This window comes from Stenella coeruleoalba (assembly GCF_951394435.1).
Source record: "Stenella coeruleoalba genome assembly, chromosome: 13".
NCBI lineage: Eukaryota > Metazoa > Chordata > Mammalia > Artiodactyla > Delphinidae > Stenella > Stenella coeruleoalba.
Window position 1 is genome coordinate 82914747 of NC_137159.1, and position 27748 is coordinate 82942494.

Consider the following 27748-nt stretch of genomic DNA (forward strand, 5'->3'; position numbering starts at 1 on the left):
AGGTGAACACAGGGAGCTCTGGATATATTTAAACTGTGAGTCACATGACTAGACTCTACTTACGCAGTAGTAAAACATGTTTTCCTTTAAATGATTAAACTTAGTTGAACTTAGTACAAGAAAGATTTCTTTTCGCTGTGAATGTTTTTCTACCAGGTTTAAAGAGTTTCAAGATGAGATTTGTTTTCTTAAAAAGAAAACATATCAATAGCTTCCAAACTAGACACATCTGTGGAATCAGAACACCCAAATGACACCAAATAATGTATTTGGCCCATCTCCTGCATCTGGATGGTTAAGACAGCACATCAAAAAAAGGTAAAAACAAAAATAAAGAGGAGTTACAAATACTTCCTTCGTCTCTTGATAATAAAACAAATGGATATAGACTTGAAGCCCATGTTTATTCCATTGTCTTGGGCATAAAGCTTTCAATGCCTACTCCTGAAGTGATAAAATAGTAAAATTTCAAGTCTATGATAGGGAAAGTTTAGCCAAAATTTGATTTTAACAATTATTCTGCAATCCCATCTGGATTCAGGTTAATGTCAAGATGTCAGTTAAACCCAGGATGTTTGAGTTGTCTTGCTTTGGAAAGGTTAGATTTTTTTAAGTAAGTGAGGAAGGGAGAGAAAGAAGTCAAGTCTTAAAATGCAAAAGCACAACCAACAATAACACCACCGGGTTTGAATTAGACAGCTTCGGCCTTTTTCTTATTTGGGGGTTGGTTCACTTAAAAATAATAAACGTTTTTCTTTCTTTCTTTTTTACTATCCAATGACCAAAAGCTAGAATTAATTACGATCAGTACCTACTGGCTTTTTCCTTGGGGAGAGAATGCTTTTTCTGTCTCCTTTCAAATTTTTTCTTTCCCCAAAGTAGTTACTTTTTTAATGAGGCTCGGCATTCAAGCACCACATCTCCTTTGGGGCAGGAGGAGAGGGACGGGAAACCCAGGGCCCACCCCTGCCTGCTGCCGGCTCCCTTGCGGAAACGCTGCAGCTGGGAGTCCGGCCCGGGAGAATCGCCCCCTTCCCTCCTTCTGTCCTGTCTTAGGTCGCACGAGGAAGCAGGGCAGAAATTGAAGGGTGGGATGCCCGGCACCTTCATCATCTTACTCCATCCTCAGAGGTATTTTTACCGTCCGGCCCCTTCCCCCAACTTAACATGTGAGGAACAGGAGGCTGGGAGAGGTGAAGTCCCCATCGCGCTCTAAGCTCGGGAGGGGCCGGGCTGTGGAGTCACCTCCGCACTCATCACCACCCCACGCAGGCCGGTCTGGGCGTGTTGCAGGAGCCCCAGTGCTTTCAGTTCTTCCAGGCGGCGGGGACCTGGAGTGTCGGGGAGCCAGAGCCTGGAGGGCTGACCCCGCAAGGAGAGGCGGGGCCCGAGGCGGGCCGGAGGGAGGAGGAAGGAGTCGGAGGAGGAGGGGACGCCGCGCCCCAGTGCCCTCGCCATCCAGTGCCCGGATACCCGGCCCTCGCTCCCCGCCCCCGGCCGCCGGCTCCCCGAGAGCCCTCACCCGCGGCTCTCGGCCCCCACCTCCAGGCCGGGCTCAGCACCCCAGCCCCGGTCGCGCCCCCTCCCACGTTCCCCTGTCCCGGGATCTAGTGCCCCCACCGCGACACCACGCCCCACGTTCCGCACACCGGTGGCTTCGCCCCTCCCCCAGGCCCGGCTCGCGTACCCCCGCCCCCAGTCGCGTCCCAGACCCGGGATCTCCCCCTCCCCCCGCTCACGCCCGGCCCGGGTCCGCACCCCCGGCCCGGCCGCGCCCCGGCCCGCGTCCCCGCCCCCGGGCCGCGTTCCGGCGGCGCCACAGGCCTGCTAGGCGGGCGCGCCATGGGCAGCGGCAGCAGCCGGAGCGGCCGCGCCCTGAGGCGGCTGCGCAGCCCCGACAGCCGGCCGGCGGGGCCCGGCGGGGCAACCCCGGAGGGCGGGACGGGGCCGCCAGTCTCGGTGACGGCGGCGGCGGCGGCGGCGGCCCGGGAGGAGGCCTGGGAGGCGGCGGCGGAGGGGGCGGCCGGCCCCGGCCCCGGCCCCGCGGCGCCCCCCGACGGCGGGGACGAGACGCTTCGCCTGCTGGACCAGCTGCTGGCCGAGTCGGCGGCCTGGGGCCCCGGGGAGCTGGCCCCGCGAGGCCCGGCGCGGCCCCGACCCGCAACCGGCACCGGGAGCCCGGTGAGTGTCGGAGCCCGCGGAGTCGGTGGGGCAGCTGCGCCGGTTCCTGCCCCGGAGCCCCCTCCCCGCCGGCCCGCACGCCGCGCTCTGTCCCTCCGGGGCCCCCGCCCTGTTGCCCTGTCCCCCAGCCCCCGCGGCCGTCCCGCCGCGCTCTCCCTGCTCGCCCCCTTCCCCTCTCTGCCTCCTCTGGGTGCTGGTCTCACTGCCTCCAATTTGGGGGGTGACAGTGCTGTGCTGGCAGCAGCCTTAAAAGGCAGGGAGACAGACATCCCTTAGCAGAAATGCATCTCCCAGGCTTGCTTCTGGCCAGAGCTTGCCTTTTTTTCCTTTTGGAACTGCGGCTCCTTCCAGCCTAGGTAGGGGCTGGCCAGCGGGGCTGCTTTCTTCTCAGGTACCTCCCCCTTGGCCATTCCCCGGGCACTGTCGGAGGAAGATGCTAAGAGGTGGGACCGGTAGCCAAACAGTGTTTACAAAGGCCCCTCGCGTCAGACACATCAGGATCTTTGCTTTGTGGTCAAGCAGTTTGCATACTACTGGCTATTTTTGAGATGCTGTGCAATTTCTTTTTGGCTTCCCAATTCTCTCTTCCAGAACACTTGTAATAACATCCCCGCTGTTCTAGAAAAACAATAAAAGTGAGCACTCTCGCATGGCAACAGCCTTCACTCCAGCAGAGCTGAATGAACAAGATCTGTGATATCAGCTCCTGGGCTTGAGGAGGATGTCCAAGGCAGTTCCCCCCTTCCCCGGAGTCCTGCAGGCTTTGCTTAACAACTGCTGGGACCAGAGGGAGGTGTCTTCCGAGGCAGCCACCAAGCAGTGGAATCCTGGAAGCTCCTCAGTGAGGTGGGGAGGGGTGGGTGGAAAGGACTGGGCCAACCTGGACACTGCAGGGTCTTCCTCCCCTGTCCTCCTGCCCAGCCCCTGCTGCCCTCCCAAAGTGAGCTGCAGCAAGTGGGACCCAATTATATAACAAGATTCCTATAAGATTACATCAGAGTTCCATTATATAACCCTCAAAATGGATAAACAGTTGAGAAATTTTGGGGGAAATTCTGAGACGGCATGGAAGCAATCTTTTAGGGATCAGTTGTCAAGTGCTTTGGAAACTTCAGAAGCGAAAATGGAAAGAAAACAGAGAGAATGGATTTCCCTCCCCCGTCCCCACCCCCATTCGCTGAGTATCACAGCAACTCCTAGGGTGCATGGGCTGCCTTACTCATTCTTTCAGTCATTTCTCAGGTATTGCTTGAGCACTTACTGTGTGCCAGGCATCGCTCTGGGTGCTAGAGATGAACACTAATGGCACGCAGTCCTTGCCCTCAAGAAGTTGACAGTGTAATGGGGGAGAGGGATCTGCAAACAAAAAGTAGAATACCTGTGGGCAGCCTGTAGAGAGAGTCCACAGGAGGAGCAGCTGGCCCTCTGGAGAAGTCAGGTCGGCATACCAGCAGGACAGCACTTGGATCTGGAAGGGTCTGTGGCCCTACCCAGGCAAACAAGCAGCAAAGGGCATTTGGGCAGAGAGAAGCCTGTGAGCAAAGGCAGTGGCGGTCGGGGCATAGGGTACCCAGGGTGTGGGTGGGAGCACGGGAGTTGAAGAGGTTGGGAAGGGTGAATGCCAGGCTACGGACATGTCACGCTAGGAGTATTCCCTGCTGAGGAGTTTGGACTTTACCATAAAAGCCGTGGGTATCTTTGAAGGACTAAGGGGAGTGACATTTTGTGTCTTAGGAAGGTTGGACCAACAGCCATGGGGAGGAGGAACCGGGCAGAGTAAGGACCAGGGGCAGGATGTCCAACTGGGGCTGCTTCAGCGGTCCAGACGGGCAGGTGCTGAGGGCAGCAGCGCAATGCGAGGGCTGAAGGGCATGGAGTCGAGAGAGACTAGGAGGTGAAGTCAGCCCGCTGGGGTCGCTCTTTTGGGTGCGGATTGTTTGTAACTTCTGTACCGTAGATGTTTCTTTTTTTCTTGCGGTATGCGGGCCTCTCACTGTCGTGGCCTCTCCCGTTGCGGAGCACAGGCTCCGGACGCGCAGGCTCAGCGGCCACGGCTCACGGGCCCAGCCGCTCCACGGCATGCGGGATCTTCCCGGACCGGGGCACGAACCCGTGTCCCCTGCATCGGCAGGCGGACTCTCAACCACTGCGCCACCAGGGAAGCCCCTAACCATGGAGTTTTTCTGCTCTTATTGTGTATATGTTCCAAATCAAGGTAAATTTTTCCCTTACATTTTGGTAGAAGCAACTTTAAGTTAAATATTTTTTTTTTGTCTGTGAACCATAATACTTTGTAATGAAACACTAGGTAAGAGGATTTTCACTCTGGATTGTAAATTTAGGAAAAATTATGGGCAAATTTGAGGTAAGACACAAATGTGAAGGATACAGTAGTCTCTCTGCACTGGGGCTGTGTTACAAATCCCCATGTCCAAGAAACAGGATCTCAGGGAGAAAATGGGTTGAATGAGGCCAAGGCCGCTGGGGAACCCGTGACAGTCTGTGTGTGGATTTACATTCACTGAAATACAACTACTGAGACACTTCCCCAAATAAAGAGCATTTCCATGACATTCCTAGTTTCCAGTCCAGTTCCATAAACTCTTGGTACCAGTACATGTCAGCTAGAAAGAAGTCTTTCCCTTCATGCAGTTTTAAGTTTGGGTGCGTGTTCACTGCAGAGACGCGCATGAGATGTTCGGTTTCCTGTCAGATGACGTGCACAGTAAAGAAGGGGAAGGAGGATTACGTCCGTTGGGCACCTGTTCTGTGTTAAGGACTGAATTAGGTACTTCCTGGTCATTGTCCCACGTTCCCCTCTTCAAACAGCCTTTTAGATAAATAGTGCTTTCGATTTTACAAACAAGGCCATCTCAGTCCCAGGAGATTGATAACATACCCAAAGCCACACAGCCAGTAAGTGGGGGTAGCAGAGTTTGTAGCAGGCCTGCCGGGCTCCAGCCCCTCCGTAGACAACCTGGAACGTTCCATGCCTTTTCCATTTTCCAGATGTCCAAGTCACAAGGCAGATCCCGCACTTCCAGTGCTCTGCTCGCAGTGGCACTAATGCCTGGCCCGTTTTTCTTTACGATTTTTTTTTAACGTTCAGTAATCCCTAGCATTCCCCAAGCAAACTCATCAAGAACCTGTATTTTGTCTGATAAAAGTACCACCCATCTTGCCCTCATAATACCCCCTGAATGTTACTTTCAGCAGCCTCCTTATTCATTCAGATGTTTAGGTGCTTAGGGGTCATACAGTTTTTACTAAAAGTTGTGAGACTCCCAATTATTCACTTAGTACATCTGTCACCAGCATCCTTTTACTTGAGCATTTTCATGAGCCCCTGCGTGTAAGCATGTCGCTGGTTGCACGGGGGCAGAAGCAGAAGAACAAAGAGGCAAAAGACTCAGAAAGAGTCCTTTCCCCATCCTGTATCAGGTTTGATTCCTGTGAAACAGAGGGCTTTGCAGTTCACTTACAGTCACTCGGAAATTGTTCAGATGTTGTAATGCAGCTGCTATTTATTCAGGCTATTCTAACAGCCGGCTCCTTACATCCATTGCTTTGCTTAATCCTCATCAGAATAAGTTCCTGCCAAATTGGTGTCGCCTCCCCGCAACTTCGTGTCGGAGGGGAGTGTACAAGGCCCAGAGAGGTAGTTCACTTGGCCAGTATCGTGCAGTTTGAAAGAGCCAGTCAGAGTCGTTCTGACTATACCTCTGTAGAGCACTGTGTATACTGGAATTTTAACTGAGTGAATTTGCCATCAGGAGGGATTCTCACTTGTTCCCTGATTCCTCTGGTGCTCAGTTTTTCTCTGAGATAGGTCTCCATACCCCGGCTTCTGTGATTGTGTACAAGATGTGTTCCAGTCTCTAAAGATGTGTTCAGCCCAGAAAAGGTTATGCTTACTTTTAAGTGTTTGTTTTTGAAGTTAGAATAGGTAATATACATGCACGTGAGAAAAAAAAAATTGTTCTTGGTTGTTCTCTGCAATAAAATACTTAAAATGATCTTATTCATGAGAGATGTGGGTTTTTTTAAAAAAATATTTTATTCATTTATTTATTTAGGCTGCGCCAGGTCTTAGTTGTGGCATGTGGGCTCATAGTTGTGGCACGTGGGCTTCTTAGTTGCGGCATGCATGCGGGATCTAGTTCCCTGACCAGAGATCGAACCTGGGCCCCCTGCATTGGAAGTGCAGAGTCTTACCTACTGGACCACCAAGGAAGTCCCACATGAGAGGTTTTAAATAAAAAGATAAGCCCTATATTAGCTTCACTCTACAATTGTAAAGGAATATATGCTCATTGCAGAAAAATTGGAAAACAGAAAAAATATATAATAAAAAAATATAGAGAAAAGGAAATAAAGATTGCTCATAGGGCTTCCCTGGTGGTGCAGTGGTTAAGAATCCACCTGCCAACACAGGGGACATGGGTTCGATCCCTGGTCCGGGAAGATCCCACATGCCACGGAGCAACTAAGCCCGTGCACCACAACTACTGAGCCCGCGCGCCTAGAGCCCATGCTCCACGACAAGAGAAGCCACCGCAATGAGAAGCCCACGCACCACAGCGAAGAGTAGCCCCTGCTCGCTGCAACTAGAGAAAGCCCACACGCAGCAACAAAGACCCAACGCAGCCAAAAATAAATAAAAAAATAAAGTTCCCTTAAAAAAAAAGAGCGTAGTGTAGATATACAATTTATAGCATCCTTTTATTTAGCATTATAGTATAAGCATTTCTCCCATCATAATGTCTTCATAATTTGCCCCCCATCCAGAAGTAGTGTTATTTAATTAATCTCTTATTGTGAGACATTCAGGCTGTTTCCAGGTAGATTTTTTTGTTTGTTTATTTTTTGCCAATATTGAGAACCTTTTGTTTTTGGCCATGCCGCGTCGTGGCTTGCGTGACCTTAGTTCCCCGATCAGGGATTGAACCGTGCCCCCTGCAATGGGAGCGTGTAGTCCTAACCACTGGACCACCAGAGAATTCCCGTAATGTTGAGAATCTGAAGAAAATTGTATAGGCAAAGACCATACTGCATCATTAACAGATTAAAATGTTTCCCACTATACTCTTTAACTTACCAGCTGTCACCTGTTTTCATTTCTTTTGTTCTTTTTTTTTTTACATCTTTATTGGAGTATAATTGCTTTACAATGGTGTGTTAGTTTCTGCTTTATAACAAAGTGAATCAGTTATACATATACATATGTTCCCATATCTCTTCCCTCTTGCGTCTCCCTCCCTCCCACCCTCCCTACCCCACCCCTCTAGGTGGTCACAAAGCACCGAGCTGATCTCCCTGTGCTATGCGGCTGCTTCCCACTAACTATCTATTTTACGTTTGGTAGTGTATATATGTCCATGCCACTCTCTCACTTTGTCACAGCTTTTAAAGATATATATCATTGAATTATAACAGTCTTAAAATTTTTTTACGTAATCGATCTCATAAGCGGCTTTTCATGCTGTTGCATGATATTCTTCATTATTATTTTAATGATTGCAAAATATTTCATCAAGTTCACGTACTTTAATTCACTAAAGCATCTATTACTGTTCTAGACTAATTTTCAACTTGTTCCTGGGCAGTCTTAGGTGCCCAAGGCAGAATTCCTTTCCCAAAGTCAGAAGAACTTCAAAATCAACAGTATTTTAGTGAGATATTGAAACTGAAAACTATTTAGGGGGAGAGAATTATGTGTGAAAATCTAAGGGTTTGGATTTGTCTTGTATTAAGTTATTTAATCAAATTGTGATTTTTTAAAAAAATGCAGCAGTATCTCTCTCAATCAGTGGTCTATTAATTAGAAAAACGTACCATCTAATATTGGTCTATCCATTCAACGTTTATTTTTTGAGCCCCTACGTGTGCCAGGTACTGTTCTAGGTGCTGGTTATACATAAGTGAACTAAACAGACAAAACCTTCACTAACCTTCGGTCATGGAAGTCCAACAGTGCACAAAGTAAAGTACAAAGAACAAAACAGCAGTAGGGGCTGGGGAGAGCAGGAGTGGTGGCCTGGTGCCCGGGCAGAGAACAGGGAGCCTTGTGGCCACCGGAAGGCCTTGGCTTTTTTGGGGGGGTAGGGGGTGGGATCATACCGGTGCCCCCTGCATTGGGAGTGCAGAATCTTAACCACTGGACCACCAGGGAAGTCCCAGGCCTTGGCTTTTACTTTGAATGAGGTAGGGAAGGCTGGAGGAATTCTGAACAGCGGATGGCATGATCTGGTTTGTTTGAAGGCTCACCCTGGCTGCCCTGTTGAAGACAGCCTGGGCTGGGATGGAGGGGCCAAAGCTGGGAGCAGAGCTGGGAAGCTTTTGCAGGAATCCAAGTGAGAAGAGGGATTGGTCTGGACTAGAGTGGTAGTGAGTGAGCTGGGAAGGACCGGTTGGCATATGGACCTAGATTAGAACTAGAGACAGCCCGTTTACTAATGGATTGGCTGTGGGTTGTGTGAGAAAGGAGTCAGAGGACCCCAAAGTGTTTGGCTTGAGCAGCTAGAAGGACGTAGTTGCCATTAACTGACATGGGAAATGTGGAAGGGGCAGGGTTTGAATGTTGTGAATCAGGAAGTTGTTTTAGAATATGTTGAATTTGAGATGCGTGCTAGGCATCTACATAGAGAGATCAATTGAAAAGATCTTTGTAAGAGTTTGGCGTTCAGGGGAGAGGCTGGCTTTGGACTTATAAATTTGGCGGCCGTTAAAACATAGAAGGGTTGAGATTAGATCAGCCCACCAGTAATACTGAGGTCGGCTCACACCTGAGTGTGTGCCAGGTACTGCTCTGGGTGTTTATGTGTGTGACCTGTGTTCAGAGGTAGAGAAGATGAGGGGACATCCTAAAGGGAAGAAAACCAAGAGGATGCAGGTCTGGAAGCCAAGGGAGGCAAGTATGTCAAGGAGGAGGTAGTGACCAGCTCTTGTAAACGCTGCTCGATGGGACGAGTGAGGTGAAGTCTGAGAGCTGACCATGGAAGCTGGCGGCTTGGAGGTCCCTGGTGCCTTGGCCAGTGCCGTTTCAGTGGAGCGGTGCGGGAAGCCTGATGGGCTGGCCTTCATGGAGGCAGGGAACTGGAGAGTAGCCAAGGCTTTCAGGAAGGTTCTTTTTACAGTGCAGTGTTGGTGGGTAGCCATAAAGATGGCTCCATTAGGACACTGAATTAACCGTAAACTCTCAGTCCCAGAATGGGCTAGATAAAAGAAGTTTGGGGGATTAAACGTGCTAGTGAAATTCAAGGGTACCCTTAAAGAGGATATTCTGATTCAGTCTAATAGATATAAATTCAGTGTTTTTACTACCAGGTGATGATAATTCGTACTCCCCACCGCCACCTAATAAATCTTAGTCACTCAAGATCTAGGGAAGATCATTGTCTGTCTTCCAGGCTGAATGACTCCACTGTCCACCATTTTTGCAAATGCACTTTTGCATTTTGCTCTAGCGAAGGAGGACCAGGGTGCCTCTTTCTTGTCTTTCACTGTCAGCCAGGGATTCCCAGTAATCCTGGCTCACAGCTGCTGTGGGATGTGAAGGTGAAAACAGGCATCAAAATGGTTCCGTGGCCGGAAAGCAGATCCGCCAGAGGACTTTGAAAGTGACGGATACTCTAATGGACTTCTGGCAAAAAGCCACTATTTTGAAGACAGTTACCATCTGTCCGCTTTCAGATCTCTCGCAAAGAACACAAATTTAAGTGGCAGTAAGTGGCATTTGATCAACCTAGGAGTCATAGGAGAGTAAAGCGCAGTGCGGACCCCCAAGGCTCATACCGTGTTGGGGGAGGGCTGTGAAGTGAGCGTTCCTCATGGAAGCCCTGGAGTGGAGGTAAGTAGGAATTATTACATACAAGGAGTTGAATAATCCCATCCAAGGCAGAAGTCTTCGCATCCAAGAAGACCTGACATCTGAGTTGGTTGTGAAGGATCGGTAGAATTTTCCAGCAGTCAGTAAAGGAGGGAGCATTCCATAAAGAGCGAGCAGCATGTAGAAGAACCCAGAGGGACCAAGTACTTTAGGAGAACAGCATGTTGTCCATAATGGCTGGACAGCAAGGTGATGATGGCTGGACAGAGCGCAAAAGACAACGAGATCGGTTTGGGTCATGATTTCACAACCTTCTAGGCTAAAGGGTTGAACTTTATCCTGTAGGCAACAGGGAGCTAGTGGAAATTTTGTGTTTTTTATTTTTAAATGATTATTTAAAAAATCAGAATAGGTAATATACACGCACATGAGAGAAAATGTAACAGGTACTCTGAAAGGAAAGTTTCCCCTCCACCCTGTCCCCCACTCTCTCCAGTTCACTTCTCCAGAGACGCCCACCTTATCGAGTCCTTGTGTCTCCTCCCCAGCCTGTGTTTAGAAAGACAAGGGGTGGCAGGAGGGCAGAGGATGAGAGGCGATGGCGCGGGAAGCAGGGTGCCCAGGTGGGAGATTCTGCAGAAATCCAGGTGAGAGACGATGCGAGAAGGCGAGGTGCACGCTGGTTGTGAGAGCAAGGGAAGGCGGGCTGCCGCAGAGGCAGCCGGGTTTCCTGCTGGTGTCGTAGCATCGACAGCCATGCTCAGTGTTGTGCAAGTGGCTTTGGGGTGTGAGGCAGACAAGTTCGTGGGCCGCCAGAAGCTCAGGTCCACTGTACAAGGTGGTTGGAGCTGGCACGTAACTCTGTGAACTTCAGCATCTAGATGGGGCGACGAGGGAGAGCATGTGGGTGGGAGGAGAAGAGTCCTGAGCTGGAGCCCTGGAGAACTCCAGGAGCCGGAGGAAGACGCTTCCTCTCAGGAGATGTACGGAAACAGCCAGATCTAAAAGTGTTTAGAAGCGCTTGCCTGGAGATGGGGTCAGAGGTGTGACCCCAGAGGGCTCCCTCCCTCCGTGGTTCCGGGATGTGGGCTTCGTCCATGGTGGGAAGCCTGACCGTAGTGAAGGTTGGAAGCGGGGTCTCCCGCGCCTTGCCTGAGGCCGGGCCCCAGCGGCTGGTGCCGAGTGCTGGTGCAGGGAGGTGGGGGAGCGAGGTGGCTTGGGCGTCCCTGCAGCGTCTCAGTGAGGCGCTGAGGAAAGTGAGGTGCTGAGGAGGGCTTCCTTGCCAGGAGCTTCGGGCTGCCCCAGCGCCTGGGACAAGCCCTAGCTGGACTCCGGTGCGGACGGTCAGGAGTGGTTTGTGCAGACGGAGATTCTCAGCACCTGAGTGCTAGGAAGGCGGCCTCCAGCCCAAGGCTATCATTCAGGTTCCCAGCAGACTCGGCCGCTTCGGTTCCTTCGCAGCTTGAGAATCACAGATTGCTGGAGCTGAAGGGACCTTAGAGACCACCGGGGCTACCTTCTCATTTACATCCCAGGCCTTTGGGTCCCAGCAGGGTGATTGCCCAAATCCCCAGCAGGACCAGGATCCACGCCAGGTCATCTGCCTCCGGGGGTGAGGATCAGGCTGCCCATGTGAAAATGCGTTTGCAGGTGCTTCATAAGGTGTTATAACACTGTAGATACGTAATTTATCGTTATTTTCCTTCAGTCCCACCCTTTACCTTCTCCAGGTCTCCCCGGCCTTTTGTCTCTGGAAGCACTTTACTGAAGCAAGGCCTGGTGAGGGGAGGTGGGCGCGCTAGGACTGGTGGCTTCAGAGTCAGAGCCTCCTTTTGCAGAAGTCCTTTGTCACTTTAGGAACGCAAAGCAGCCCTCCCAGCAGAGTCCACTGGGCCTGCAGCGTGTGCTGCCTGGGAAGCCATGAAGTGGAGCCGTGTGGGGACAGTAGCGCCCCCGGGGGTGAGAGGACTGAACCCGACTGGGAGAGTGCTGAAACCTGCCGAGGCCGGGAGATTCGGTACCGGGAGACCGAGTTCACTCTTCTCTCCGCTGCAGGTGTTAACATTTCCATAATGAAGCATAAGCAAACCTGGGCTCCACAGAAGGACAGTTCTTAGAGAGGAAGGGGGAAGTCTACTGATAAAACACAACAGGCTCGTCGTGCAGCGTGAAAGAAGCCAGGCAAAGAAGGGTGCATGCTGTCCGACCCCATGTCTTTAGGCTTCTAGAGAGGCACACGGGTGTGCGGTGACAGGGGCCGACTAGTGGCCGCCTGGAGATGGGAGGGCGGAGGAGGGAAGCAGGGAGCATCACCGGGGGTGACGGATGTGGTTCAACAGTGGACACACCTGTCAAACCTGTCAGATCGTATTCTGCAGACGCCTGCAGCTTGTTCCAGGTCAACTATATATATTATTGATATGGGTACTTTAAGAGTTAAGGGGAGAACTCTTTAAACAGAAGAAGCAGGATACACATATTGTTAAGTAAAATATTCAGTGGGTTTTCTAAAGATTAACCACTGATACTTCACTTTTTTTCAAAAAACCCTAGTTGTAAGAGTCAGAGGAGACTTTTTTTTTTAATTAATTAATTTATTGATTTTTGTCTGCGTTGGTCCTCATTGGTGCACACAGGCTTTCTCTAGTTGCGGTGTGCGGGCTTTGTTGTGGAGCACGGGCTCTAGGTGCGCAGGCTTCAGTAGTTGCGGCTCGCGGGCTCTAGAGCGCAGGCTCAGTAGTTGCGGCGCACGGGCTCAGTTGCTCCGCGGCATGTGGGATCTTCCTGGACCAGGGCTCGAACCTGTGTCCCCTGCATTGGCAGGCGGATTCTTAACCACTGCGCCACCAGGGAAGTCCCAGAGAAGACTTTAAGAAATCATCTTACTGAGTTCTTCCTCAGATGTTTTCTGCTTCTTGTTCAGCTGTGGTGTGAGTTTTTCAAAGCCCCCCTAGGATCTCGAGTGATGACACATCACATCCTGCGTTCAGCCGGGTTCCCACGGCCCCAGTCCAGCCGCCATGGCCTCCCCGGGGTCCCGATGTGGCCTACCGAGCAGGAGGGGCAGGCTTCCTGCTGGCTGGGAGCTTGTGTCTGCACTAGGCCTGGAGCAGCCGCCAGGGGCTGCTGTGTCTTTGCTTTTCACAAGCTCCCGAGCTGCTTCAGCAAGTTGGATCTTCTGGGAGGCCTGCCTAACACATTTTGCGTCTGAGAAAGTCAAGTTAAAGGCTTAAACTGACGAGAGGAAGAACCACACGTTCAAACCACAGAGAGAAACACAGGTAAAGAAATGAAAGATATAACAAAGCTGAGCTGTCAGGGAAATTAGAAAAGAAAGAGTATGGCCTTCTGTGCGAGTGCAGGCTTGGGGCGTCCAGTCCACGTACCTGATGCGCCACATCATCGCGGCCCTGCAGCTGGCAGTGTGTCCCCGTTAGTAGTGAGTAGAGCAGCGCAGAGAAGTGGAAACTGGCTGACGATGCAAATGTTTGATTCCGATTTCTTGCTCCCTCACTCAGTTGCCCTCCTGATGGGAGAAACCATATATGTAACAACTCTTACAAAACCTGGTGATGAGAGGAAAAGCCCCAGCAGGTGATGGCAAAAGCTGGTTCCAGCAGAAATGGACAAGAGGGAACTAGGGCCCCTATTGGATGACTTCATAAAAAACAGCTGAAGGGTAGTTGAGTAAAAGGATTACTTTACTTCTCTGTTGTCCCTGAGAAAATAACCAGCCTCAGTGGCTGAAAACTGCAGGGAGGAAGATTGGTGTCAATATTATACGAGAGAACTTTCTCATGTGCCCAAGAGAATTGAAAGGAGGGTCTCAAAGAGATATCTGTGCACCCGTGTCCATAGGAGCGTTGTTCACAATAGCCAAAAAGTGGAAGCCCCCCAAGTGTCCCTTGTTGGATGAATGGATAAACACAGCGTGGTATACACGTGCAGTGGAATATTATTCAGCCTTAAAAAGGAGCGAGGTTCTGGCACGTGCTACAACGTGGATGAACCTCGAGGACATTACGCTGAGTGAACTGAGCCAGGCAGAAGAGGGCGAATACTGTATGATTCCACTCAGGTGAGTTGCTAAAGGACCCATTTCTATCGGACAGGAAGTACAGTGGTGGTTGCTGGGGTTTGGGGGATGAGAGTTGTTGTTTAATGTGGACAGGGGTTCAGTTCTGCAAGATGAAGTTTGCGAGATTGTTTAATGTACTTCACTCTACGGAACTGTACGCTTACAAATGGTTAAGATGGTAAACTTCAGGTTAAGATGGTTTAAGGTGTGTGTATTTTACCACAATTAATTGTTTTTTGAATAAAAAAAATTAAAAAGAATTTTCAGCTAGTCTGAGCTGCCTGAGCAGGAATGGGCTGCTTCAGGAGGTGGTGGAGGTGAGTGCGTGTGTGTACGTGTGCACGCACACGTGTGCGTGCCTGTGTGACTTGCCCTCCTCTCTCTCATCTTCGTCGCCCCTCCCTACCCTCTGTCCCTCTTCCCATTGTGAATTCCTTGCTGACTTGGGAGTCATCTCCTCTTCATCTTTACACTCCCCAAAGGCACGAATATTCAAAGGAATATGCAGGGAATACTGAGTCCCCGGGGCAAGATCACCACTAGCCCCTAGCAGACACTAGCCGGCCCCACAGGTACCCCTGGGAGGAAGTTGTGCACCTTCGCTGCGCAGCCCACCTCCGCGTGGAGAGAGCGCCAGGCAGGCAGGACAGGCTCTTCTGGCCAATGCGTGGGGGTGGCTGTCGTGGCAGGCGGCTGCCGCGGCCCATGCCACAGGGCCTGTGTGGCCAATGCGTGGGGGTGCCTGTGTGGCAGGCGGCTGCCGCGGCCCATGCCACAGGGCCTGTGTGGCAGGACACACCCAGGCTTGCTTCTGCTAACCACCACTAACTAACATCTCCCAAGAAACACATCAGAACTAGTTTCTCAGGGAAGCGTATGCTGTCCTGGAACCTCTCAGGCCTTGAACACCAAGATCTTCCCTGCGCTCTCCTCCTCACGCCTTCAGGTTCTCTTCTAGCAGGGCTGTGTCAGAGGCTACTCTGGGCTGGACGTTGGGTCAGATGTTCGTAATGGTGTTTACTGGTCGCTTACAGGATAGGCATTGTACTAAGGATGAGACAGAAGAGAAAGAGACAGATTATCTTTCATATCTCTGCAGCCCTGAAGGCTAAGTACCTGTTACACAAATGAGTAAACTGAGGGTTAAACTGATTGCACAAAGTTTATAGCCCCCAGTCTGTGCTCTTATCATTTTGCTCATTGTTAACATGTCTAAGACTTAACTTCTCTGGTGACATTGCACCTCAAAAGTATAGGGTGTGGGTCTCCACAGCAGCTGACAGAGCACTGGGCACACTGGGGTACTGATGATTGATTAATCCCTGGCGATTGATTAATCCCTGGGATTAAGCCTCAATAGGAAGATGGAGGGGGACTTTAAAAACGAATTTGGAGAGAATGTAAGCAGATTCCTGTGGGGGCAAAAGCCCAGTTCTGCCTATTGGTGGTGTAGGATTATGTGCACAGGGAGCACCGTGGGAAGGAAGCTCATCCTGCTCTACTGTTAAAAGGAAAAAACAAAACCTTTAAAACTCCCCAATGTCTGCAGACTACGTCAGAATAAGACTCTTGATTAATCATTTATTTAGGATTAGTATCTCTCTCCCATTTGTTTGTCTTTTTGTGTTGCTTCCAGAGAGACTCTCTCAGTTTGACCTTCCGGGTAACTGAGCTTCTCTTCAGCTGTGTCTAATTTACTCTTCAGAACACCTCCTGAGGTTTTACTTCCTTCCATCGTAGATGGCATTTCCAAAATCTCTAGCTGGTTATCTTGCACAACAGCTTATTCTTGTTTGGCTGAGACTGAATCATTCTCCTTTTAAAGTCACGTTCAGTCTGCTCGAATCACTTTTTTCTCAGGTTTAATTCTTTGAACTGATGAGTTTGGTTCCTGCCTCCACGTGTCACAGAGGAGGGTCAGGATATGCTCCTGGTGAGTGTGGCCATCGTTAGTGGTCTGGGAACAGTTTCCTGTGCTTCCTGGTGTCAGCGGCTGCCCATGCTACCCCCCCTCTCCTGTCCCAGTCTGGGGGATGCACCTCTGTGCCCTGTCATTTGCACAAGCAGGCCCCTCCTCTCTGACCCTTGCCCCAAGGCCCTCTCCTGCTCTGGTGTCTGTCTCCTCTGAACTTGGAGCCCCCAAAGCTGCTGCTTTGTCCAGCAGTCCCCTCCTGTGTGTGCTGGGGGCTGTGGTTTCCTCCATCGATCTAACCCAGTCTGTCTTCCAACAACCCCTACTACCGGGCTTCCCTGGTGGCACAGTGGCTAATAATCTGCCTGCTATGCAGGGGACACGGGTTTGAGCCCTGGTCCAGGAAGATCCCACATGCCACAGAGCAACTAAGCCTGGTCACCACAACTACTGAGCCTGCACTCTAGAGCCCATGAGCCACAACTACTGAAGCCCGTGTGCCTAGAGCCCGTGCTCCTCAACAAGAGAAGCCACTGCAATGAGAAGCCTGTGCACTGCAATGAAGAGTAGCCCCCGATCGCCGCAACTAGAGAAAGGCTGCGTCCAGCAATGAAAACCCAATGCAGCCAAAAAATAAATAAATTTATATATATAAAAAAAAGAATATGCCTGCCAATGCAGGGGACATGGGTTCGAGCCCTGGTCTGGGAAGATTCCACATGCCACAGAGCAACTAAGCCTGTGTGCCACAACTACTGAGCCTGTGCTCTAGAGCCTGTGAGCCACAACTACTGCCTGCTCGCTTAGAGCCTGTGCTCTGCAACAAGAGAAGCCACTGCAATGAGAAGCTTGTGCACCACAATGAAGAGTAGCCCCCACTCGCCGCCACTGGAGAAAGCCCGTGTGCAGCAACAGAGACCCAACACAGCCAAAAATAAATAAAAATTTATATAAAAAAAAGCTCTACTACTTTCTAGTCTTGCAGTACTGTTAGAGATTTGTGAGTTGTTTTGTTTGGTTTGTTTTGTTTTTTGCTTATGGCCTTTTCTGTCATTTCTAAGGATTTGGGATGAAAGCGGGAAGCGGGCCTGCATGTTTGGTTTACCATTGTAATCACGGCTTCTGATGACCCGTGCACTTGTAGTCCACACCTCGGTGTCTGGCATTGGATTTTTCTCTAGTTGTGTCATCACGCTAGTTTTTTTCTGCCCAGCTGTGAGCTGCTCTGGGCAAGGACCATATCCTGTATGGATAATAGAACATGGCGCACAACAGGGCACATGGACTTGATGAATGCTTATTCACGACCTCTGACGACTCCGTGTATTTGCATATGCAAATATGTTCCTTATCTGAAGTGCCCTTCCCCTCTTTTCCACCTGGTAAACCCCTACTCTTTCAAAACTCCAGCTAAAATGTCACTCTTGCCACTCTTCTTGGAAACCTCCCATGGTGTTTTTCCCATTCAGAGTTGGTTTCCCCTCCTCTCCCAGCCCTTTATAACTCGGCTACATAATTTATCACATAGCATCGCATTGCATTTTTATGAGACTCTCCCCGTGAACTGTGAGCTCCTTGAAGACTGGGTTCTTGACAGTCGTGGCCTGTCCTGGGGGGCACTGCTCGTGCCAATGGGAGATCTTGTGCACAAAGCAGGCTGACGTCTGGCTGGGACATGGCCTTGCTCAGCTTCATGGGTCAAAGGCTGGTGTCCACAGTGCCCTCAAGTGCCTTATGCTGGGAACACAGTATGGAAGGTTATTCAGACCCCTCTGCTGCTGAAAATAATATACTGGATATAATTAATGTAGTAAGAGTGTCTTTGAAACATTAAGTGGCTGGTGAGATAGTGAGGAATTACCAGCCCAGATCCAAGAAAGGCAGAATCAGAGATGCAAATAAGACGTTGGGCTGCATGTGCCTCAGGTGAACTTGAGCTTTGGGGCTGATGGTGTCCAGCAGTAAAGGGAACAGAATTTAGGGCCCAATGAAAGTTATAGTAGATCCTTCCCTCATCAATCCAGGACCTTCGGGGGACGGCAAGGAAAAGTATCACAGCACAGAACAGTGAAGGAGGGAAGAAGAGCCACAATCTAGCTGCCTCTTCAGGTTTGCAGCCCCAGTTCCCATCACCCAGGTGGTCCAAAATGCCTGAATGCATGGATTTAATTTCAAGTGGCCCCAGACCAGGAGTGCCCCCTGGTGCCCGGACAGAGCAAGCTCATGTCCTCTCTGGAGGAAGGCATGTTCCTCTCAGGACAGAGACCACCCACAAAGTGTTTTCAAGGCTAATGAGCATCAAACAAGAAAAAATAACCAACCAACCAGAGAACCAAGTGAACACTAGAAGAAACAAAGACAACAAAAATAGACCAATGAAGACTTCAGTTGTTTTTTTGGATTACCAGACACAGATTATAATCAACTATGTTTATTTTATCTTATTTAAGGGAAATACCTTTGAAGGACCAGGACCTCTAGAAAGTGACCTAGCATATTTTAAAAAGAACCAGATAGAACTTGAAGAAATGAAAAATACAATAAACAAAATTAAAGATTCTGATGGTTTGGGTTAACAGGAAATTAGACAGAGATGAAGAGAAGATCAGTGCCCTGGAAGACAGAACTGAAGAAATGACCTACACAGAGAGACCAGGATCTGATAAAGGACAACTTGAGAAAAAGCCACAGCAAACCTAATATTACATTTGAAATAATGAAAACTTTTCCTTTCAATAAGGGAACAAGGCAGAGATGCCTGTTATCATTTCTTTTCAAGGTAGTACTGGAGGTCCTAGCCAGTGCAGAAGGGCTAGGTGAAAAGTGTGTTTCCCTTCTGGGACCAGAAGGGAAAAAAATCAAATGGCCATTTTTCTCAGATAATGTGAACAGGAAGAAAGACAGTCCAAAAGCATCTACAAATAAGTTATTAGGACTAATAAGAGAGTTTAGTAAGACTGGTGAACACAAAATGTATATATTTCAATCATATATCTGCGGAAACAAACAGGAAGAAAATAAAATTTTATTTAAAAAAGGATAATATCAAGTATCTAGAAATTGGTCTAAAAAGAGATATCTATAAACTCTACAGGGAAAATAAGACTTCTTAAAAGACATTAAAGAAATCTTAAATGAATGGAGAGGTGTTCCTTGTTTTTAAACTGCAAGACTTGTTATTATAGATATCAAGTCTGCCTAAAATGATCTGTATATTAATTCAACCCCAACAAAATCCCCAAGGGGGACAAACTGACTGCAGTACACATATAAGGAGGTGCAAAGAACCGGGAAGAGTCCAGGCTTATTCTAAAGCTGTGGTAACTGAGACGGGGTGGTGCCGGCACAGGACAGGCATGGACCATTGGAAGAGTTTGCAGACAGACACGTGCGACGTCTGTGCACCCTTGACTGAGAACAGAGAAGGCACAGCCGAGCAGCAGGGCAGGCTGCCGGGCAGTGCTTACATGGATGTCAGGACTTCGACTCCTGGCGTGAGAGATGGGGACATGCTGGCCGTTAGCTGCCGGGGAGGTGGGGAGTCTCTTGGTGTGAGCTGTGTAGGTCACTCCCCTCTCCCAGCCTCAGCTTCCCACATGCAAAATAGGCGGATGGAACTAGACAGCAGGGGAGCCTTTCCACTTTCCAGCTCTGGTTTATTCAGCCCTGGGTTGAATGTGGTGGCCGTCTGTCAGCACAAAGCCAGGGCAAAGACGGGTGCACCACTGCCAGCCTTCTGATGCCTCCTCCTTTTGTCTTTCTCAAGGTGTCCCCGAAACGGAGCACTGAAGACCACCCAGAGAGCAGCAGTGTCTCTGAGTAAGTACAGGGGCGGGGGGGGGGGGGAAGCACATCTCCACCAGAGTCACAGCCACCCTACCCCCCGCCCTCCCCACGCCTCTGCATCCCCGGCCCTGGCCCCGCCCATTCACTCAGAAGCTATTTGCAGTGGCTCATCTGTAAGTGAGGCACAGTCCTTGGCCTTCAGGAGTTTCCAGCCTAGAAGGATGGCAGGTGGGTCCCCCGTGATCCCATTACAGCGTTAGAAGGAAAACACATTTAAAACCCCTGGAAAGTGTCATCTGAGGACCCCAGGCCCAGAGACCAGGCCTTCTCTGTCTGCACGGCCCTGGGCTGTGGGAGGATTCCAGGGCCCCAGGAGCAGCCAGCACCGGGAAGCTGTGCGGGGGTGACCTTGGGCCTCTGGCTCATCGTGCCCTTGGCTTTCTCGTCTCTAATTGGCTCACGGTGATCGGCCCTGGGTCACTGGGAGGTAGGTGAGTGTGATGCTCAAGACCAGAGATGTGAAAATTCTGGCTCAACAGCTATTTTTATTACCAATTCCAAACGGCTCAGGGCCAGAACTTTGCCGGGTTCCCTTATTTAACAAACATTTGAGGAGACCTTCTCCCGAAGATTGGGGTCTCTTCACACGGGCTCAAGGGAGGTCTGAAAGGGGACAGAACTGCCGAGGGCTCGTGGAGGAGCTGATGTTTAAGTGGCTCGCAGGACACGTATTTTCACCAAGGAGAGAGGGCAGGTGCGTTCCAGGTGGTGGGCTCCACAAGCAAGACACAGGTCTGAATAGGACACCACGCACAGGCTGGTGACATTTAGCACAGGGTCTGGGGGGAGAAGGAGGGCCTTGAAGGCCAAGCTGAAACCGTGGGCCACTGCTGTCCAGTCAGAGGACGCTGGGGTTAGCTCTGGGAGCTGGGACTCCACCGTGGCCGCGGAGGTGAAGCAGTGAGCACATGCACACGGGCTCCGCCCCTTGCCAAGGCCAGCGCTTCACTCAGCAGAGAGGAGCATCCCTCCCGGTCCCCCCTCACAGGCCCTGCTCTTCACTTGTTTTGCAAACCGTCACAGGCTCCGCTTAGCACAGCTGCCTCCGGGTGGACTCAGCGCCCCCGTGCACTCCCGTGCTGGACTGGGCGCTGTGTCTCGCTGCAGTGACCGGGCGCCAGGGCCGCCTCTGCTCCGCTGACCTGGACGCCCGAGCACGTGGCGCGGCTGAGGACCTGGGCCCGGAGCGGTGCCAATGGAGCTCCGTCCCGCCTGCATATTTCTACTGATTGTAAAGATAACTGGCAGTGACTTTCTTAAGTTTTCATCACCCCAGGGACTTTAGGAGGATTAAGTTCTGCCTCGAACAAATTAGCTGTTTCTTCTTATTTTTAAATGAATAGGTCCCTTCACCTCACATGCAAACTCCAGGACATCCCTCACTAGGAGTACTTCATTCATTCATTCATTCACTCCCTCAATATACTTTAGTGGGAGGGTCCTGAGTGCCACGCTAGGCCCTGGACTCCAGGCTGGGTGGGTCCCAGGCTGGTCCTGGCTCACTGGCGGCAGAGGGGAGAGCGTCATGAAGGTGAGATCAGGGCTGTGCCTCCCAGGAGCAGGCTCTGAAGCCATACAGGCCTGCCCCAGGGTCTGGACTGGCAGTAGCCGCCCTCCTCTGTTCCCCAAACTTGGGCTCCCCTGTCTGTAGGGGAACCTCTCTGAGGAGGGAGCGGCGGATGTCCTGCCACCACGTCCACTGTGGCCTCTCACTGCCAGCGGCCGGCCCTGGGCTCCTCCACACAGCCAGTGTGCGCCTCCCTCCCCGCCCCCCAGACTGGGCGCACACAGAGCGCAGCCCACAGCACCCTCCTCTCCTGGTTCCTGCAGCGCCCACCCTTCCAGCCACAGACAAGCCCACCGTCCCCTTCTCCACCACCAGAACCCCTCAAAGCAGCGCTTCAGGGAGAAGTGTCCTAATGCATGCAGTTTACTTTGAAATGCATCCAGAAATCAGACAAAGTAATAGACATGGGATAAAGTAAACCCAGCAAAATGTAGCAGAAAAATATTTACTTAATTTTTGAATCCACGATTTCAACTTTTCGGTATGCTTGAAAGTCTTCGTAATAAAAGGTTGAAGAGGAAAATCCTCCCAAACTCAGTTCAAATATCTCCTCCTCAGAGACTCTCACCCTCCCCTCCCTCCATGTCGACCTGGTGAGTCTCCCTCCTTCAGCAGTGCCGGCTCCAGTTCATACCACACCTGTACGTGTAACGCAGCGGGTACCTGTGACAGCCTGTCTTACCTCTTCACTCTCAGCCGCATCTCTGGGCCCTCACAGCACCAGGCCCAGAGCGGGTGCTTCACAGATGCAGCTGAAGGGAACGTTCGGTGTGAACCTGGGCCTGTGGGCCTTGACCCCTAGTCCTGACCATCCTCGATGTCGGCCACGCCCTTTCCCCAGGGTTGGGGTGTGGAAGCAACAGAGCTGAGCCAGCCGGGCTGGCTTTGAGGACAGGGCTGGGCTGGCCTGACCTGAAGTCTGTGAGGATCCGGTAGCAGAAGCCTAGGGCCTGTGGAGGGGAAACAGGGATTCAGGAGCCTTCTGTCTGCAGCTGCTGCTGAAATTTGCTCATTATTTATTCTGTAAATGCTTGTGGGATGCCTACTATAAGCCAGGCCTAGGCCAGGCACCCCGTTTTCCTAATGAGTAAACAGATGCAAGGTATGATTTGCCCATGGTCAAAGGGCCAGTAAATTCTAGACCCAACAGACAGTATAAATGACTCACCTCATTTTGCATGTGGCTCTGTAGCCCAATTATAATTGATTTGCTCTCTCTGGGGAAGAGTAATGGGTTTTTGTTTTGCATGACTTTAGGAATCTCTGACATAATGAATTATAATTTAAACAAAGATTCAATTCTTGACTCCTCAGTCCCTCTAGGACCCATCTCTCCCTTTTAATGTCGTGCTCCCCTCCCCCAAGTAGGGGGAGACCCCACCTCGGTCTTCAGGCCCCTGGGCCGGCAGCCCCACGGCCGCTGGTGGACAGTGTTGCCCACCAGACAGGCTAGGATGGCGTGAGGCCGAGTGGAGCCCTGGCTGCTGGGGCTGCAACACCTCCTGTCGGCCTCCCCATCAGCCTCCCCTGCTGGCCTCCCTGTCAGCCTCCCCTGCCGGCCTCCCCCGTCAGCCTCCCCTGCCGGCCTCCTCATCAGCCTCCCCCATCAGCCTCCCCATCAGCCTCCCCTGCCGGCCTCCCCTGCCAGCCTCCCCTGCTAGCCTCCCCTGCCGGCCCTGCCTCCTCACCCCCTTTCTCCCCCATGTCCCAACTGCAGGGAGCGTCGGGCGCCTAGAGAGAAAGCCCTTGCTGAGCTGTGGGACCGGGTGAGGACGGTCTGTAGCCAGGTCACCATGGGACCGTGGGCAAGGCATTTCTCCCCCATCCACAGAGAGGGGGCTGGCCTGGGTGACCCCAGAGGGCTGTGCGGGAGGCACGTGTCATCTCTGGGCTTGGGGAAGTGGAGTCCCGCCGTTAGACCCTCATCCTTGCTGTTCAGCGCTGGGGGCCTGTTAGGCGGCACACACCCTGAGGTGACAGTCAAGTGGCCCAGAGCCCAGCTCCTGCCCTGCATTCCGGGACAGCAGACAGGGCCCTGGAGGCCGCTCTGAACATGTCAGGAGTGTGACGGCAGTGATCAGGTGGGCCTTAGAGATCATCCAGCCCAGCCCCCCAGCTCACATGGCCGCACGTCTCTGGCTGGCAGGTGGGAGCTCAAGGTCCCTTAGCTGGCAGTGGGCAGCTCTGGCCTAACTCCTCCTTCAGAGGTAGCCCCTCAGGCTGGCAGCACCCAGTTCGGCCCAGGTTTCACACCCTCCCACCTGTCAAAGGTGCTGAAGGGGGCAAGGCCATGGCCAGGCACAGGTGGACACCGCCGTGGGACAGCCTGCAGGACAGGGAAGTCGGGGGCACAACAGAGTCCAGAAAGCCGGAGAGGGGGTGGGCAGCCGGATCCAGGCCGGTGGGAACCACTTCCAGGGGCCCAGGTGGCAGGATGAGGATCCGAGATTTGGTCACTTAATACACTGCCCAGCAGGTTGGGGGAGTGGCCAGGATCCTGACGCCCAATCCTGTCCCAGCGTGGCAGCTCCTGTGAGACACCCCCGCCCACCCAAGGGTCAGGCACAGGGCGTGAGTCAGGCCGATGGATAGTCAAGACACAGCTCACCTTTGCTGAGGGCTGGGCAGGGTGCAAAATTCAGTGTCACACGCTGTCCATGCATTAGCTCATTTATGCCTCAGAATGAATTTAAGAATACAGCTCTATTTTAGAGAAAATTATCACTGAGCTAGTAACTGGCAGAGCTGGGATTCAAGCTGGGTCTTCCCATCCCCGGGCCCTCACCCTTAAGCATCAGAGGCACTGGCTTCCTCACAGCGTAAGGTCTTGGGTAACATTGGGGAGATGAAACCAGAGAATCAGGCAGGGGCCTGCTGATGGAAGAGGTTGAGGAGGTGTTCCCGGGGCAGAGGTTTTCAGTTTTAGTTTTAGGATGGATCAGAATTCCATACAGGGGCCACCGTGGTTGTCCAGTAGAGATGTGGAGTTTGAAGGTAACATCTTGTTTCCCATGTCCATGTTTCTCACCCACAGAGCCCCAGGCAGCTGCCACAGGAGGCCTGAGAGGCAGTCAGCCATCACATACGACTACTCTGAGGAGGAGCTGATGGCCAGCATCGAGCAGGAATACTGCTGCTAAGGCTGGTGCTGCAGCAGCCCCGTGGTCAGCCAGCGGCCAGCGCGCCATTCCTCCCAGCCCCAGCCCCAGCCGACTGGGTCTCTTAGGAACCTAGGCTGGGCGCACACATCCCCCTGCCCTGCCCAGGGCTCTAGCTGGAGCTTAGCCACCTCCAACATGCAGTTACTCCCAGACCTTTCACAACTGCCCTCTTCAAATCCATATTCAGACAGTCCTGAACGTGGCCGGCAGCTGGCCATCATGCTTGCTGGCAAGAGGTGATCGGCTGTGCAGATCCAGGCCACAAGGAAGGCACAGGTGCTGCCCCACAGGTGCGTGGGCAGGTGACCTGCCGGATACCTGCCCCTCCTCTCAGTCTCTGGGGAGATCCGTCTACAAGGTTCTCCTGGGTCTTGAAATGCTTCCCCTTTCTGAAGGCCCACTTGCCACCTGCTCCGAAGAAGCCACTTTACTGAGCGTGGCTCAGACTGGACACTTTGCGAACTCTAACACACGTCCCAGAGGGCCCCAAGGAGGTTCCGCTCTGGAGGGCACACCCAGGAGGTATGCCTTAGCGAGCTGGAGGGAGTCACCCTCTGTTCTGCAAATGAGTCGCCTGGAGATGTTATTGAAATGCAGATTCTGATTCTGTGGGTCTCCAGCAGGGCCTGAGAGTCTGCGTTGTTTCTAACCAGTTCCCAGGCGATACCCAGGCTGCTGGATCCCAGCCATGCCTGGAGTAGCAGGGACCTTGTCTGAGCTTTAGGCCTGGCTGACTCTTCCTTCCCCGGTGCTGGAGGCTGCCCAGAGCCACGACCCACCCACCTCCCCAAAGAGAGGCCTGTGCCCCTGCAGTGGGTGCGGTGGGACAGGAGCCAGAGACCCCGGTTCTGATCCTCGCTCTTGCACTAACTTGCGGTCACTTCCCCCCTCTGGTCCTCAGTGAGTCCTGGAGGCACGCCCCGTCCCCCAGCTCTGACCATCAGGGATCACACAATCCCAGGCTTCCTCAGTCTCTCGTCCCCGTCCCCTGGGGGCACGGGACTGCCTTCCCTGCTGAGGGTGACCACTGGCCACACCTGGAAAGGGTCTTTAGGGCTGCCGGCTCTTCCCACCTGGAAGAAGGTAGAAAATCACAGCAGTGAGGCCAGGAGAGCCTTAGAACATTCCCAGCTGACTGATGAGAAAGCTGACACCCTGTGAATCAGGCAGGGCCTGGAGGCGAGTGCTTCTTGCACTAGACGTGCACAGAGGGCCTGCTGGGTGCCGAGTGCGGCCCCAGGCCTTCTCTTGGTCGCTGGGTGTTGCTTCTGAGCCCCAGCCTTCTGCTGTGGAGCTGAGTGTGGAACCTGCTCATGAAGGGGAGGGGGAGGAATGTGGCTGAAATAGAGGCAGGAAGAAAAACATCTCCATGTCGAAGGTGACAATGACACATCGATGTCTGGAAAAGTCTCAGTGCCACACGTGTCTCCTGGCTTCTGTGGTGGCGAGTTCCTCTGAGATGCTACAAAGCCCAGGGATTTAGAAAACACGCTCCGTTCCCAGCTCTGAGAAATGCTGTGCCCGTCCTCCTGGGGAAGAAGCCAGGCCACGGCCCTCCTTCTGCCCCTCGCACGAGTTCTCAAAGGGGCCCCGCCTGGCTCAGGTTCCCTCTCCTCACCTAAGGTGAGCTTTTCCAAGACACTCCCCTTTGATGTTCTGAAGTCTCAGAGCCACTTCTCACTGGGCTGCCATCCAGTGAGATAGCACCACTGGGTGGACGCCCCTGGGGAATTTCTGTTCAACCCCCCCACTCTTTCTCACCTTATGAGCCCCTGCTGCTGTGAGCCCGGCCCTCTGCTGGATGCCAGGGTTCGTGTAGCAAGATCTGGTCTCCACTAGTGAGAACATGCTGTTTCTAGAGGTGCACCTGTAAACATGGACTCACGGCTGTCAAAGAACTGTAGCCAAAAGCCCTCTGAAGATCTAGCCTCTGTGGATTGGGGATGTGGTTCTTTTTCTGGGCTGGCGATAGTCAGGAGAAAAGCCTTCTTGGTTGCTTTTGAGAGGACAAATAACGTTTGAGGCTCGGACGTCCTGCGCTCTCCCAGGAAGGAAACGATGTAAAACCAGACCTTTGGGGTGGTGACACCTGGACCCCCGGCACCAAATCAGACCTTAACAGGTGGGCGGGGCTCAATTTTCTGGTGTGATGAAACCCCTCTGGAAACAAAAAGCTGCCTTTTCTGTGACGTGTGAACCCTGGGAAGGAGCAGTGACACATTTTAAGTCCTCAAGAGGTGGATGACATCCGATGGACACCCTGTGGAGCTGGTGCCCCAGGGTGTGCACATGAGACGGAAAAAGCGTGTGGTTTCGTGTGGCACTGAGGGCACCCGGCTGCGCTTTCAAGGTCCAAACCACCAAAATCAGGGGCCTGTGGTCGGCTGTCAAGAGTGGCACCACGTGGCAGCAAGGCGTCCACACAGCAGGGTGTCCGCTTGGACTGGGTGTCTCTGTCCCTGGAAAGTGGCGGCTACAAAGACCCCAGCCTGGGATAACTAAGCCCGAGAGGTTTAGGACTATTTTCAGGGAAGGGGAGAAACTGTAGAGGGAGGGGCTGACTTTTCTACTAATCTGGTGAGGAGAGGATTTGAGTGAAAAATAAAAATAACATGACCTTAGTAGCACAGGTTACAGACATGTTACTTTTTTTTTTTTTTTTTTTTAATTTATCCAACATCTACTTGAAGAGGGCGGGCTCCAGGCCAGGCCCTGTGCCAGGTGGGCCCTGGGGGATAAAATAAAGATGTGATGCGAGTGAGCAGAGTGAGGTGGGAAGAGCCGTTGCTGTCGGGGTTCCAGCATCCTCGCTGCTCCCCGTCCTTGGGCAGCTTGGGTGATGGGGACTGGGCTCCCCGGGGAGGCCCTGAGGCTTCTCCCTGCCCAACGGCGCCTCTTCCTCCGCCCCGGTCACTGGGAAGCCTGAGGGACAAACGGCCGTGCGCTGGGACCCCGCGGAGCCACGCGGATGAGAGGTGGGCGGGTCGCGGGGGTGCCGAGCCCGCGGGCGTCGCGTGGAGGGAGCTGGGGGCGGGCTCCCACCCGGGTCTGCAGACACTCAAGGGGACCCTGGCTTCGAGCCCGGCCCCATGCCGGCAGGAATCTTCCCGGCAGAGGGGCTTCTGAGGGTTCCCGGAGCGGTTTCTGAGGATTGGGTCCCCCGCGCGGGGAGCCG

At 52.4% G+C, this 27748-nt stretch overlaps 1 protein-coding gene across 1 annotated transcript; it reads left to right on the forward strand.

The window, feature by feature from the left end:
• Positions 1 to 1352: 1352 nt before the first annotated feature.
• Positions 1353 to 27456, forward strand: CYS1 (cystin 1). The gene is made up of 3 exons (XM_079941294.1): positions 1353 to 2181; positions 19766 to 19818; positions 24447 to 27456. Exons 1-3 carry the CDS (start codon positions 1843 to 1845, stop codon positions 24550 to 24552), a joined length of 498 nt encoding a protein of 165 aa, XP_079797420.1. The 5' UTR covers positions 1353 to 1842; the 3' UTR covers positions 24553 to 27456.
• Positions 27457 to 27748: the final 292 nt, after the last annotated feature.